At 37.8% G+C, this 16,385-nt stretch overlaps 1 protein-coding gene across 2 annotated transcripts in view; it reads right to left on the reverse strand.

Moving 5' to 3' along the window:
* Positions 1–10,652: 10,652 nt before the first annotated feature.
* The window catches only part of SP3 (Sp3 transcription factor), a 35,845-nt gene continuing 30,112 nt past the window's right edge, over positions 10,653–16,385 (reverse strand). For both annotated transcript variants that reach the window (XM_062578946.1, XM_062578945.1), the window contains 2 exons: positions 14,709–14,905; positions 10,653–12,382 (listed from right to left, as the gene is read on the reverse strand). In XM_062578946.1, coding sequence (XP_062434930.1) covers positions 12,066–12,382; positions 14,709–14,905 — 514 coding nt within the window. In that variant the 3' untranslated portion in view covers positions 10,653–12,065. The remainder of the gene's footprint in view (positions 12,383–14,708; positions 14,906–16,385) is intronic.

Below are 16,385 nucleotides of genomic sequence, written 5' to 3' on the forward strand. Positions count from 1 at the left end.
AGGCATAATGTCATCTATATCTATCTACCAATCTGAGCAACCGGTGCTCTTACTATAAGCTAGGCTTATTGTGATGATTATAGCCTTCTAATATATTATACTGCGACTGAGCTTAACAGAGGTACTTTAGCAAGCTCACGAAAAGCAACATACCAGCTTCCCAAAGCAGAAGGTGTTTGGTCTTTAAGAGTAGCGATTAATATCACAAATTTCTGAGTACGGGATATAGAAGCACTCAGAGACCTGCTCTGTGGGCTAACAGGTATTTTTCCAGAGATTTTTTCTAATTTCTTCTTAGTCAGATGACTTGGGCATGGTGATTTGGGCACCTGGAAGCTGGGGCATATTTGCTTCATTATATATATTATTTTGTCAGATGGAGCTGATTTTTTTGTTCATATACAGACGGACATAGAAAATCTTCAAAGGCCTTACAAATATATTTTGTTTTAAACGTAAGTATCACCCTGCTATCACTAACAGTCAAGCTATCTTGTTTCTCTTAGCATTCTACACCTCATACGCCACTAATCTCAGGACTTTGTCTTGCCTGATACAAATTTTCATTAGCCTGAGGATGGCTCTTTTTGTCTTTCCTGACTGATTCAGGTTTAATTGGCCTCTAAGGATAGTAAGCTGCTTGAGGGTTCTTTTAGTATCTGTGTTCCTCTGCTGCTTTGCCAAATATTTTTTTTTTAATTTCATCTAGTAATTTGTTTCCATCAGCTTCCTTTCCCTACTCTCTACCAGAGACAAAGCTGCTACATTTCTCCCTCGTTATATTTTTATAAGCATCCCACCAGCAGTGTTTTCTGAAGAATCACAATTTACCAGGTAGCTCCACCTCTTCTTTGAAAGTCTATTCTGCTACTGTCCTAACAAATGGTTTAGTCAGAAGACTTTTGCACTTTGTCTCTAGTCCAGTCTAACTGAATATAATCTCAAAAATAGGTATGTGGGCAGACCACGCTACTTAACATCTTTCCAACAAGGCCAAATCTAGTATAAGGAAGTCAGAATGTAATTGAATCCAACAGAGACACTGTGAAAAATGGCAACTCCTATTCAAGGGGTACAGAAAAGTACTTTGTCTTTCAACTTTTTTTCTTTCTTTCTTAATAATCCTTTAGGATATCTTGGAGCTTTTCCCCCTTCTTCCTGTCTATCAGGAAAGAGTAGGATTCTTAAATTATTTCCTTTAAATTGAATCAAGAGTTTTGTTACCATGGCACATTGTGCAACCGTTGTGTTCTGAGTTTTGCTTTCATTCTCTTCTGTAGGGGTACAGGAACCTCCATTTCAGCAACATATTCTTTCCATGAACAGTACTGAATCTATTATTTGCCTGCCATACCTCTAAGTACGCTTTCAGGATTTCAGAAATAGTCCCATTCTTTGACAGTAACTAGCATATTTTAAGCTGGTAGCTCAGTTTGCTTCACTGGGCTGTCTTTGTAGCCAGTACACCTCTACTTCTCTATGCAGCTTTTGTAGCTCTTTTTTTCTCGGGGGGTGGGTGTTAGGATGGGAAGAGAAGGTCTCAAATTCTAATAGTAAAGTTTGTGGCAGCCAAAGCCCTCTGTCTTTTCATAAATGACCACAATATTTAAATAAATAGCAATTTCACATGCCTGAGTACTCTGAGGACCAAACTTCACCTGAGATAAATTCTGACCTCTCACTGGTTTTCAGTAGTGCAAGGCACAGATTTTGAACCATGACATTCTCAAATATGCTCTCATGGTCATGTCATATTCCAGTGTTCAAGAGCCTTTAAAAATGGAACAAACAACTCTTTCAGTATTTGGTCAATTCCTGGATAATAATAGCAGAAACTGTATCAGGAGGAGTCTAGCAAAAGTCAATAAATTAGTATACAATTTATGTCTCCAAACTAAAATTTGCACAGAAAGCTAAAACAGTGTGCTTTGTACCTTCTATTACTGGAACAGAGGGCAGAGGAAAGGACTTCAGAGAGATAAAAGGAAGAAGAGAGAAAATAAGAGGGAGAGGATAGAGAAATAAAATATTAAGAAGGACTGAAAGATGAAGGAACAAGTGTGCTTCTGACCCAAATGTGGTAGATGCTTCCTACTAAAGCAGTTGTCTCTAATTAATTTCTTAAATGAAATTCTGCATTCACTGAACATTTAGGGGGACAGGATTCTTTATAATAAAAAACAAATAACTGGAGAGGTGTTCAGAGTACTTTCTGCAGTCTTTCTTGAAATAAAGAGAGAGAAAAACATGAAAGTAAATAATTAAACAGTTTCACGCAAGTATTTATGCTCACCTGGCTGATGAGAAAGAGGAGAGAATGTTTTCCTAGCTCAGTCACTTGCTTTTAACAAGTCTTGGAGCCTTGTGCTACCTTTGCCTGCTTCAGAACACACAAGATTTTCATATTCCAAGAAATAATCACCTAAGATAAGCAGCAATAATATTTCTTTGCCTTAGTAAGTTTACATTTAGCTGAAGATCTCAAAAGATCCCTTTTATAAACAATTAAGTCACACGTTATCCAATAAACATCTGATACAGTATCTGTACTTCAGCCTCTTTTTGAAATCTTGGGATTATGAAACTATTTTCTGTTGTGCACAAATCTTCTACACACACTAAATTGACAGATCACAAGCTATGCTGACAGATATACAAACTAAACAAGCAAAGAGCAGAAAAGTTCTGGTGTCTGTGTTTTTGTTTTTTTTTTTTTTTTGTTTTTTTTTTTGTTTGTTTGTTTGTTTGTTTTTTCCCAGTTACAGCTATTTCAGGTGTTCCTTAAATTAAGTGCAGGTTCAAGAATACTCAAAGAGAAATTTCATTTTAAATTGCAGGGCTCATTCATATGTACTAAACAATGCTCTTGAAAAACAAATCATATTATGCATGCACACCAGTCTAAGTATTCAGGTTGCAAACTGTTGATACTGTACATACCATTTTTTTTAAATGTGCATAACTTTATTTTTGTTGTTGTTGTAAGCTTTTGCAGCTACTTACATGATCTGATCCTGAAATCTGCAGTCCCTTTTTACACTATCTGCAACAGAATTTCAAAATTAGCTTGTTTCTAAACTATGAAAAAAAAAAGCTATGAACATTGGGACAAAATTTACAGCCCTTGCTCAAAATAATAAATAATTCTCTTTAGTGATTTTTTTTGTAGTGCAACATTGAAGTGAGTATTACTGCGGCAATCCCTTACTAGTCATAAATGTAGATGTGAGCCTTGCCATTTTGAACTAAAGTGTAGTATTTGTATATTAATTTAATCAATAAATTATTTCTGAATTTGTACATTTAATTTTTATAAAAAGAATTTTTTTTTAATTGCATAAGCTTTGTTATATGAAGTTATATATATATGACAATACAATCTTACACACAGTATAAAAACCTAAGTCATGACTGCAGAAGACACATTCACACTTAGCTCCTCTGCGAAGGCCCTTTACAGGGATATCAGGCCACAATTAACTCTCTGTCCCCCTTTTGTGTATTCAGCATTCAAGAGTGGGGTCTGCATTTTGTTTTTCACACTGCCCCTCTTAGAGAAAGTTTTGACCACTTCTACCCCAATGCTTTCTGCCTACCACAAGCAACACAGGTGAGAGGCAGGAAACATCTCTTGTTCTTGCTCCAAGAGGCAGAGGAACCAAGAGACTTCTAAGAAAGAGAGAGCACTGTGGAAGAGGCCTCTTGAAGTGAGGCTGACAAGGGTCGTGAGAGGATTAAAGCTTGGAGGTGGACATGTCGATTCATCTCCGTTACCCTGCTCCGGCAGTCAGAATTCAGCTATGATTGCTCTGCATTCCCATTTGTTAACGTTTTGTATCATAAACCAAGAGGAAAACCTGTAAAAGAAGCCAGATCCTCCAGTCCTTCTGCCTTTGAAATAATTCTCATAGCTATTCCTTTCTCTAAGAACTCTTAAGATCTCAAGGAAAGCTCAGAAACACATCCCTCACTCTGAATCTCAGATGAGTAATTAGGCTTTTTTAGATGTCCAATTATGTATTTAGCACAACTGAAAATGGTGATATTCTAACCCTTCAGGTGAATATTGAAGGGGGGAGCATTGATTCTGTTTTTTAAGGGAATGCAATAGGAGACCCAGAATGACTATACGTATTGATATAGTTTTAAAAGATGTTTATTTACAGAAAAGAATAACTCCTACAGAAATATTTCAAGTGGTTAAATAACTATGTATTTCGAACACATCATATTCAGTAAAAACATCTATGACCCCACATGGAAAAATTACTTTGCAGCACCATAGTTAACTACTCCTATCTCAGACAACTGCCTTGGCATAAAGAGTCACGGACCAAATTATGGACAGATCAGTTGTCGTAATTTTTCCTGGGGTTTAAGCCAAGAATGAACAGCATTGGCCTGGATATCACACAGCTTCAAAACTTAGGCGATCCTTCGCTTTTCACCCCCAGGCCTAAACGCTGACCAAACACCGCTTAAAACTAAAGCCGGACTCCGTGTGCGCGTGGAAATAGCCCACCCCACAGCCCAGGCAGACCGATGAGGAGGAGGGAGGCAGTCCGGGGACGAAGCGCCCCCCTGCTCCCAGCTGCCCCACCGCGCCCTGGCGCTGCCCGCAGGCCAGGCCCGGACCGGACCGGCCCGGACCGGCCGGAACCGGCGCCGCCTTGCGCCTGCTCTGCCCCGCGTGAGGCACCTGGCGCGGCGCCGCAGCCCCGTGTCACCCCGCAGGAGTCGGTTACTCAGACAGCTTTTTCGGGCAATAAATAAAGCCAACACGCAAAGGACACGTGGAGATAAAGAGGCAAAAAAGCTCTATTTTTCACAGAACAAAACTTCTCTGGTAAATTTTCAGTCCAGCTCCTAAACATTGGTATTCCTCTATTTAAAAGGAAATGATGGGATTCAGCTAAGATATCTCTCAAGCAACAGTCCACAGTTCAATTTTGAATGTTTATCTTTTTTGCTGCCTCATAAATTGTCTACAATAATGCATACTGCCAGATAAGAGCTTTATTAGTCCTAAACCAATAATGCGAACTTCATATGGCAAACTTCAGCCTAGCATGTGCTCTCTTACTCGCTCTGCAGTATTGTCTAATGGAGCGGGTGGCCTAGCAGAAGACTTACCAAGGAAGTAAGAGAAGCACAAAGTCACAGGGAATCAAAAGGAAGTAAAGACTGCTACAAAAGCATCCTGAATGCAGAAAAGCTTTATGTATCACAGAAATTTAGCCTTCTCACCCCCTTTCCTGCATCTGCACCCGCCGCAATTCTACTCATGCTTGGCAGGAACCTGGACTCAAAGGTTTTGGTAGGGGAAGCCACAGGCTAGTCCTCATGAATTGCATTAGTTACTGCTGTTGCTCCTTCGCAGCCTTCTGCAGCCCTGCTTCAAGCCACTTGTCCAACGCATCTGCTTCTACCTCTGTCCCGCCATCCCCACTTCATTCTTTTATTCACAGATCTTCCTACCAGATTGTAAGCAGTTCCACAAGGGCAACCTTTTATTAACCATTTGTATAGTGCCAGGTCTTAAAAGGCTGGTGGGTTACCAGGTCACTTATCTCAGCTTTTCTTACCTAATCCTCCGTACTGCTCTTGAAGAATACAGTGTAGTGCTGCAATACACGCCTATATTTGCTCCAGCCACACTTGAACATTAAATGTTTGTTGATTTAAGGCTGTAGCAAAGGTACCAAAAGGATCCTAGGCTTACAGAGTAAGAGATACAGGCCACGCCAAATCAGCCTGTGCTCCAAACTAATGACACAAAGAACGTGACAGGAAACTGTAGGAGCTCAGAGAAGGGGAAGTACTGGCAGAAGAGCCCTGAGCAGGTTGTGGCCGAGCTACTCATAGCAGTAATTGTTACTTACCTTCATAGTTCTCCCCAGTAAACCTTCCATCAGCACCTTTCATAGTACTGGAATGAGAGTCTAGCAGCAGGGAAGAGGAATGGCACACAAAATACACAAAAACCCACAGCAACCAGAAGTAGTAGTATTTTTTTTGTCTTCACCAATCTTCTCTACATATTGGTAATAACTCATGCAGTGGCCTAGACAGAGAGGATAGGTATCAGGAATTGAGGAGTAAATGTAGATCAGTCCTATCAAAAACATTATCACAATGTCTCCAGCACGGAGCAATGAGGGGTGAACACATGCACAGAGCTCCAGTGATCTTTCCTACAAACTTCTACGATAGTGTCACTTCTTAGCACAGCAGCAGTGGTTGCTTGCAGCAAAAAGAATTGGGCTATGATTCTGATAAGTGTTTATCTGTCACATCAAACCACAACCTGATGGAAGAAAAAAATCTAATTAGGAGGCATCTGATGAAATAGCCATTTCTGTTTTCTGTCCAAAAACTATGAATAAAATTATGGGAATATCCTATAAAGGGGAGTAATTTCTATAAACAGAATAGAGCACCTAGGAAGGTATATGGGTAGTTGGCTTAGTGGGTAGGTGAGTGGGAGGCTTAGAATATGTGAAAGACCACTTTGGATAACCAAAATCTACACTTGTACTTTGTCCACACTGGGAACCAAGCTGTCAGAAATACACTGGACAGAGTATCCCAGCTCAGTCATTTCTCTGATGATTCTTCTTTCCTCATGGTCCAAGATGTCTGTACTTGAAAGATCTTTCCTCAAACAGGTGGGTTGAGTTTTATGATGCCAGTTGGCAGTTAATCACTGTTGCTTGAAAATCACTTGCTCCAGTGACCTAGCAGCATATAATCCTTGCAAATTATTGTTCTTCAATTAGTTTTTGAGAAATATACAAAAACACTTTAAGACAGAGAAGCAAATCTTGCTGTCTATAAACATGCCACTAGCATTCTCATGATTTGAGCTGATGTCAGTCTCTTCAGAGCAAAAAGGAAAGCCAAGCACATACAACAAAAAGCTCTGAATCTGGCTTTGGAACCTTTTTCCCAGGAGTATCCATCTCATGTTGAGTCCAAAATCTACACAAGTGGTCCTTTCAACTAAAGACAGCATAACAGGGCAGAGAAAGCTATTTCCTTGCAAATATTTTTCAGAGCATTATTCTACCAGCTTAACACTAATAGGGCTTGAGAATGTGCACCAACTTGCCCAGACAGGTGCTCAACCAGCTTCAAGAGGCAAAAGTGAGCTCTGGAATTGCATAGACTCTCTTTTTGGTCTGAGTCAGAAACAGCTTTTCTTTGCTTGCTTTCAAGCTTTCAAACTCAAAATGTTTCCTGTTAATTTAGTCTTTCACAAACTAAAGCATCTAAGCACAGAAGAAACTTTGTGATGCAAACCAGCATACTCACTGGTGCGGAAAGTGGACGCTATTCCTTTCTAGTAGAAACATCAAGGACTATGCTAATAGGGTCTTTCTCTGAAGGGTGTTTAGGGAAGGAAAGTTGTATATTATCACTTTGCAGACTGTTTTGTACCTCCATTAATTTCAAAACATATAAACTTTGCACTTTCATTGCAAAGCAATTTATGGTCCTAATGCCCACCAAACTATGGGATTTATTATATAGTCTGTAGTTGTCAATAGCTGTGAGAGATAAAGGAGACTTACCAATGAAACAAACAGTGGTCCTCATGAGTATGAACAGTTCTGGCTTCTAGATGAAAATTAAAAATCTTAAAATAACATATAACCCCTCCACACATATATACAGAGAGAAAAATGCATGTAAATGTTATATATAATACAATAGATAATGCATTGTGTACCTAAAAATTATATACACACTTTTTTAAACATTTATTTTCCAAGCACAAATGCTGAGCCATTATGCAAACAAGGTTCAAATCAGAGAGAGAATCTGAATTTTTAGCCTGCTGCAAAAACCAAAATCAAGCACACTGAAGAGCTTTTCACCTTTTTTCCCCCCCTCCCCCATGTGGCCTCTTGGACATCTCCAAAAATGGAAATGATCAACATATCTGGATTAGTCAGGCAGATGGCTCCTGCAGACCACTTTTTTCATTGCCAGGAAGGAGAGAAGTGTGGTCACAGGTTCTTGTGATAAACTGCTGATCCCATTTGCAGCAATTCTTCAGACTGTCTGCAATACCTAAACATCTCACCAAGACACTAGCAGACATCCTACAGACATGGATTATAGGGAAGATGTTCCAGAATATACAAAAGTAATAATGAACAACTCTGGTGCATCACATGGAGGTGGCCTTCTCGTGGAAAAAAAAAAAATCAACTGCCAGATAAGATCCAAGTCAGCTATTAAGACTCTTCTGCCCTGTTCTAGAGTGCAGGCTCTGCGCTTCTCCTGGTGATGTTTATGCTGGAGGACAGCCATCTGCTCATTAGTTCTTTACTTACAGAAGTTAAGAACCACCCGACAGGTGACTATTAGTTCCATTTCCTCATTCCTGATATCCTGAACAACTGTTACAGAAGATATCAGGGCTTTCCTGAAGCCATTGGAATGGCTTATCTTTCTGATTCCAGCTTCTCAAAATGCCTCAGGCCAAAACCTGGCATTTCTTGTTCAGACAAGCTGGAAGAGCTCTGCCCAGCTCTTTCCCTTCCCCTGAGGAAAATCTGAAATACTCAAACCAGAAATCCTGCTCTTCACAGGTGTTTCAAAGATTATTACATTCTTTTCACAATCATGTTGCCTCCTTGAACTGGCAAGTATCAATGATCAGAATCTGTTTTTCTCTGCTAGAGTCAGTAGTTCGTAATTTGCAAGGATCAAAACCATTAGTTCATTCAAGAATGAGCCCAGTAATGCTTAGATTATAGTAAATTTATGTATAGGCCTTGTACTTACAGAAGATAAGTACCATGACTGTTAAAACTGGTTGTTTTAAGCTCACGCTCTCTTGCAGAACCAGTTTTAAGATCTTCTTAATTAGTGATTACACCAGACTGCAATTAAATCACAGAGATACAAATCATCCAATGACCTAAGGGTCACCATTCTAAGAAGCCTCATGTCAAAATAAGTACATTAAACACTACAGATTGCCCCACTAAGAAACAAGAAACAGGCCAGCAAGCATCTTCAGGAACCTTTGATAATCTGTGATTCACAGATAAACCTGGAAAGCCTTCTGTAAGTCTGCACAATTTTGTCTTGGTATATCATATGCACTGCTGGTAAGAACACAAAAGCAAGCCATGAGGTAGCAACAAACCTAGAACATACTGAAGATCTTTTACTAGGGCTAGTGAATCTTTGCCTTAGAGCCGAGCAGAAATCTTTCAAAAATCACTACCATGCACCACGTGAACACACGCAGCAGTGTGTTCTCAAATAATACAAACACTATGGCTGTGAACCATTAGACAGAGGGCTCTTAGACTGTACACTTTCCATCTTATTTTACACAGATTTTCAGAGTTACTTTCTTCCAGAACTTCCTAGCAACAAATTAAAAAAAAAAAAGTCTCACCTAAACATTAATTAAACTAACCACTAAGCATTAAGGATCTGAGATACTAAGCAACTTTGTCTTCAACAACAAGGTGCGAAACCCTTAGCACCAAAACACACTTTCAGCCACAGATGCACACTGGTGAAAGTGTCATTCTATAAAACTTTTGTATTGAAGAGCAGTTTCATCAGGAAGGTAACTCTCTTCCTTGCCCTTTAAAATAATGCACAAATGGCTGGAGAGATGAGACACAGAATGCGAAGTATTAAAAATTGAAGTAGTTCACACCAACACGCTCTGAGAGCTAAAATAGTTACTGGAAACCAAGCCTACGTACCTGTCTAAAGGAGGAAGAATCAAAGAATATTAAAATATTGATAATATCCATGGACTGGTGCAAGCCGAAGCAGAATTTTCTTCTCTCTCAAGTGTGCTTTCCCAAATGATTTCACTCTCTCATTTTAATAAATATAATATTAAGCTGATTAACTCACTTTTCCTTGTTGCTCTAAATCACTTTTTCTCCCAAATCAAATGTGAATGCAGAAAACACATACTCTTCATCACCTGTTCTATCTCTTTCTTCTCTAGGCTGAACTCTACCTGGTTTATCCTAAATTATCCTGGTCTGTCCCCTGGCCATTCCATGCTCCAAGACTTTAGGCTTCTTTATCACAAATACAGAATTCTCACTTTCATTACAGCACTATATACAACCATTACTGTCCTTAATGTCACATTCTTAGTAGTCTTTCTTACACCACCTAAAACTTTCATCTTACTCTTCCCAGTCACATCTTCCAAGCTCACAGATTCTGTTTCTCTTGCACTTACTATTTCTTCCTGCCCTTTAAGCAAAAAGTCATTATCCTCTTTAGACATATTTCTCTATCAAGCCCATCGATATTACATCAATATCAGGGACTTAAATGCGTTTTTATTTTCATATTCTATAGCACAGAGCCTATGTTTTTTTCATACCCTGGACAATTAACATCACACCACCATACTATTAGTACATGCATGTGTGTGCACGCACAAGTATCTTGTGGAGATAGTAATATACCACCTCTTCCTCCCTATCTGCTGAGACTCACCCAAAAGCAGAAGAGACACTGCTTATTTCCCACCTCCTAAAACATAAGAAGAAAAATATGTGAGGTTATTAAAATGTATTATCAAATTACATCCTATTAATTAACAAAAAAAAATACAGTAAACTCAAGTCAAAAGAAAAAAAATAGTGTTTTATTAACTACCACACTGTTATAATACACTTTAAACGTACAATAAGGTAGCCTTTAAATTTGAGGTGGTTTTAAGAATAACAAATGAACAGATTTCCAAATATTTGTAAATAGGTGAACTGCAGTAATTATTGTTGTACATTTTTGGAAAATGGTATAGCACTTACAGACTGGCTATGTAACTTCATTTTGTACATTTTTCTATAATTGAAAATATAAACAGTAATTAAAAAATAAAAAGAAAATTCAGCATAATAAAAAACATATATGTTTATCAGTTAAATGTACTGGATACATACAATTTTTAAGGGAAGAAGCAAAAAGGAAAGATGGCTGATATTTAAATGCAGATTGACTAACCAAAAACTAAACAACAAACAAATAAAAACCTCATAAAACCCCTAGTTCACTATGACTATATCCATATGTTTGGGAGTACTGTCAATATGGAAGTGAGTTTTCTGTTGTATTTGCATATGCTATATTTTACTGGTAATTTACATGATGGCTTTTAAGGCCCTGGCAGACAGATGTTTTTGGAAAAACTATTTGATAAAAATCAATGCTGAGACGCAATACACCTTATTTTTGGTCCTCCAATGTTCAAGAGAAGGGATATACTTCACTATAACATTTGCCTTACCACCCAAATGCCTCAACCTATACATATTTTTTTTTAAACATTTTAAACTTTTTAAACATTGGTTATATTGCCCACCTTGGTTATTGAAAGAATATTAACAAGACATCATTTTGGCAAATTAAATCTTAAACATGGCTTTTCAATAGGATTTAGAAGGTGACTATCCCTAGAGTTCCATGTTAAAATGTAGTTTTCAAAATCTTACAAGAGTAATGCTTAAAATATTGTACATAGTTAACCTAATTAAAATAATTAGCTTCAAAATGACAAGTTGATGAGCTAAGTAAAGCCTACACTATGTAACATTTGCTTGGAAACTTGATTTGTCAGTTATGCATAATAAAAATTCCAGTCATCAAGAAAATTACAAAATTTCTTTTATCATAACATGATTTCTTTTCACCCATCAACTTCTTTTATCTTACAATAGATAAATACCAACATGTTCTCATTTTTACACTAAACCACACAGGATTGATGCATTTGGTTAGACTACCATTTCCATCGTTAAATTCATTTTTTTTAATATAACTTGGTAAAATCTCATCTCTTCTAGATTCCAAAAGTACCTACAAAACCCATGCAATTTTACCATTTTAATATACTATGGAATATCATACAAAGTAAGGCATTTCAGTGTCATGTATAACCAAGTTACTGTCAATCCAAAAATTTTTGCACATCAATAAAAAGATATCTAAGAACTTAGGAACAATATTTTTCTCACTACTGTATAAAAATAACCACAATTAATAGGTATCTTGTGTAATATTTACTCCATTGTCTCGTTTCCCGAAACTGTGACAAGCTGTAAAGGTATTTCAGTGTTGGTAAGAATATCTTGATTGCTGGTGCCAGATGTATTAACAGTTCCTATTCCTGAAACAGAACCTTGTTGAATATTTGCAAGGATAAGTGTTGTTCCTCCTGCAGTAATCAAAGTATCATCAGGTGTTGCTTCTACTGATGCCAGCACTGTACTGCTCGAGTGAATACCTTTTTTATTCTGATGTGTTTTAATATGTTTGGCAAGATGGTCGCTTCTCATAAAGCGTTTTGAACACTCTGGACAGACAAATTTCTTCTCACCTGTCACATAGGATAGAAGGAAAAAATGTGTTCAAGAACCTTCAAAAAAACACACGTACATCAAAAAAAAAAGAGATAACTTACTACTTGTAAGAGTCATAATTCTAATACCATCTATACTGGGGAAAAAAAAAACCAACAACCTGACACTATGAACTTGAATTATTTTTCAATTTGCTAGGTATTCATAACAAATCCTTTAAAAGAATTAATTTATTTTTCTGTCTCTTGGTGAGTTTTGGAAGATCTTTTAGACAAACTAAACAACATCACTATTTAACAACCTCAGGTTGCTGGTTTGCTGCCTCTACGTTTCCCTGCAATAAGTAACATTTAAGAGGAGAACAAACCCTACAGAATCATAGACAGGGAGGAGTACATGAGCTCCTTCAGAATCACACCTGAAGACAGAAAAAACACAGGATCACAAGATAATTCAGGCCAGAAAGGACCTCTGAAGGTCTCTATACTGTCCTCCTGCTCAAAGAGGGGTCACCTACTTAAAGTTCCTCAGAAAGTCAGAGGTTGATTAGATTGCTTAGGACTTTATCTACTCTGGTCTTCAAAAACCCTGAAGATGGAAACTGCACAACCTCTCAGGACAACCTGTTCCCAAAGCTGGCAGCTACTGTGGTAAAAAAGTTTTTCTGTATAACCATTCCTAAATTCTTGTTTCAATTTATGCTCCTTGTCTCTCATCTTCCCAACATGCACCACTGAAAAGTTTGGCTCTGTCTTCTTAATGACTGCTTTGTAGGTATTGGAAGGCCACTATTAGATCTCCCCCTTACTCTTCTCTTTGCCAGGCTGCATAAGCCCATTTCCTTCAGCCTGCCCTAAAAGGCAAATGCTCCAGTCCCCTGACCATCTTGGTGGCCCTTTCTGAACTCATCCCCGTGTATCAATGTCTTCCTTATACTAGGGGCTGAAAACTAGATGCAGTATTTCAGAAGCAGTCTAACCAGTGCTGAGAAGAAAGTGTAATCGCTTTCCCTAAATCTACCGTGCTTCTCTTGATACAGCCTAGGCCATGTTTGCTGCTGGCTCATGTTCAACTTGCTGTCTATTAAGACTCCCAGCTCCTTTTCAGCAGAGATGCTTCCCAAACAGTTAGTCCCCAGCCTGCACTGCTGTAAGGGGTTATTCCTTCCCAGATGCAGGATGTTGCATTTATCTTTGTTGCATTTCATCTGGTTCCTGTAGCCCATTCCTTCGGCCTGTCTGGGTCCTTTAAAGGGCAGCCTTACCCTCAACTGTACAGAATGGTCAGTCCAATTTGGTATCATCTATAAACCTGACAAAGTACATTCTGTTGCCTTCTCCAGGTCATTGATAAAGATGTTAAACAGAACAAATCCCAGGATAGATCCCTGCAGTACTACACTTTTTACCAGCATCCTAGTACACTAGGCCCCATTAATCACTACCCTTTGAGTATTCAGAAGGTCATTCAACAGTTTTTATCCATCTGGATGTCCATCCATCCAGACTGTAATATCCTAGCTTGGATATACCCATCCAACACGTCTAACAAAAACAGACCATCAAGCACAGGAGAAATATTTTTCAGAGGCATTTCAAAGACATTTTTCTAAGCAATGTTACATATTAGACAACAAATTATTATTATTATTTAAATTATTTGTGTATCTATTGTCATTAGGTTTTTCAAGTAGTCCAAATTTAAAGGTAAGCATCCTCTAAACTACATAGTTTGAATATTCTATCATAAGAATATGGGTTCAGTTCATAGGCATTTTTTTCTAATATGGACAAAAGATGTAAAAATCAACCACTCCTTGGCAAGGTGGAAGCACTAGTTTCATTTCTATTCTTCCTATTAGACAACAAAAATAACCTGGGGCCCCTGTATCTCTAATGAGCAGTCTAAACATGAAACTAGATGATATGAAACAATGCACCATCGCATACTCTTTCTTGATTTGTGAATTACTAATCCCTTGGACATCTAGTCCTTTACTTTCCTATTTAAAAAACAAGAAAAAAGTTTTAAGCTGGAACAGCAGTTCTACTCTGATTCAAACAGATAAAACATTGTTGAATCGAAATCAAAGTAAATCAAATATTAACCTATGTTAAATATTAGCTTAAATGCCAGTTCTGAACCAAAATAATGTGTTGCTGTTTTTCTTCCTCAGATCTACTAAAGAAGCTAAAATGCATAGATAGCTCTAAGTACTAGCTGATTTTAGAAAATTCATATTAATTAAATGCAATCCAATTAAAAAAAAAAAAAGTTTTCCTCTTAAAAGTCTCCCCCATGACACTCTTTCAGTTAAAGGCACCAGAATCAAAGACTGAAAACCTGTATGTGTTCTTCGGTGTCGCTGAAGCTCATCACTGCGGGTGAACCTTTTCCCACAGAACATCCAAGTACAAACAAATGGACGCTCTCCAGAATGCCAGCGGAGATGAGCTCTCAAATGTGAAGTTTTCCCATACACTTTGCCACACCCTGGTATGTGACAAATATGTTGCTTCTTTTTTCCCAAGTTGGAGCCTCTATTAAAAAAAAAAAAAAGAAAAAAAAAAAAAGTTTATCATTCTAATACATTCCTCCTAAATACTGGCCATATGTAGAAATGGGCTTACATATACCATTATATCTGCAAATGAGTCTGAGCAGCTTCCCATTTTTGTTTCAAAGAAGATCAGAGCCCAATATACTCTATAAGAAGCTGGAACTAAATTCTGTAATGATATCTGCAGCAAACTAAAATGGCAAGTTAAATTTAAATGATAGAAGTGTAATCTTTAACATATATGAAGTTGGAAATATAGTCATTGCAGCAGCTCATAGAACTTTGAAATTGGAAGAAATTTAAAATACAGAGACTTCAATTTCAGTTTTTACTATGCCAAAGACAGTTTTGGCAAAGAAAAACACACATGACTACAACTGCCAAAAGAGAAACTGGAGGTTTTGGCAACTGGGAAGAGAACAGATGGGACTTACGGCATCTTGGGAAAACCTGAAAAGCAGTTTGGGTAAGGATAAGCATACTAGCCTGAGTATTTCCACTAAAAAAAACCAGCAGTGAAACAGTTAATCTTGCTGACATTTAAATTAACTCCCTGGGATTTCAGAAATAAAATTCATCAAAATGAACACACAGTTCTCACAGAGTATAATCCAAACTCCTAAACTTGATGCCTACTTTAAGATGCTGCCTTAAAGAAATGGTAGGTGACTGATTCAGCAGAAGAAAACTGAAGGTCTAGAGAGAGAGCTTTTATAAAATCACCAGAGAGGTAAGTGCCTCTGAAGACCCAGAGAAAAAGATCAGTCTGGCCAGTGTAGGGCTTCATGACTGATTTATGCCAGACACTCCAGGGAACAGATCTGGCTGACAACAGTCATATGAATGGCAAATGCTGGTACAAGGGAGGACATTGTAATATGCAGCCAAGCATCAGGCTACTTTATTCATCAGCAATATTAACTTAAAACAGCCTATGTGGATTCTGAAATCAGTTTTCGGCACTCCATCCTCTGACTGACTCTATAGTTCTCAAGAGTCTCCCCAAGGCAATTTTATTTCCTTAGAGTGCTCAACTTCAGTGTAACTGTCTAGAGGCTAAAGGATTTGCCAAGCAACTATGAAACCTAGATTCTCATCCCTACTGCCAAAACAATTCTGTTTTACATCTAATGAGGGTTCAGTGTAAAATGCACACACACTTTAGGGAGCTAGGACTTAGAGCAGGCATTTCTGAGCATGCACTCTAAAAAACTGACAGTATCTAAATGGATTTCCAATCTAATTATTTTCCTAATATGCTCTAGACAGATCAGAAAGTAAGGAGATAAAATCCAGTTAAGTACTAGAAAATGTTTCTAAGAATTTAATTCTCAATTTAGAATAGGATCCATTCTCATACTGCTTTGTTCATCATTTTGGTCTATCTTGGAAGAACAAACTATCACTTTTACATATTAATTATTTTTCACAACAATGTAGGTTTTTACTTCAGAATAAAT

Source organism: Rhea pennata, chromosome 6, assembly GCF_028389875.1.
Source record: "Rhea pennata isolate bPtePen1 chromosome 6, bPtePen1.pri, whole genome shotgun sequence".
Classification (NCBI taxonomy): domain Eukaryota; kingdom Metazoa; phylum Chordata; class Aves; order Rheiformes; family Rheidae; genus Rhea; species Rhea pennata.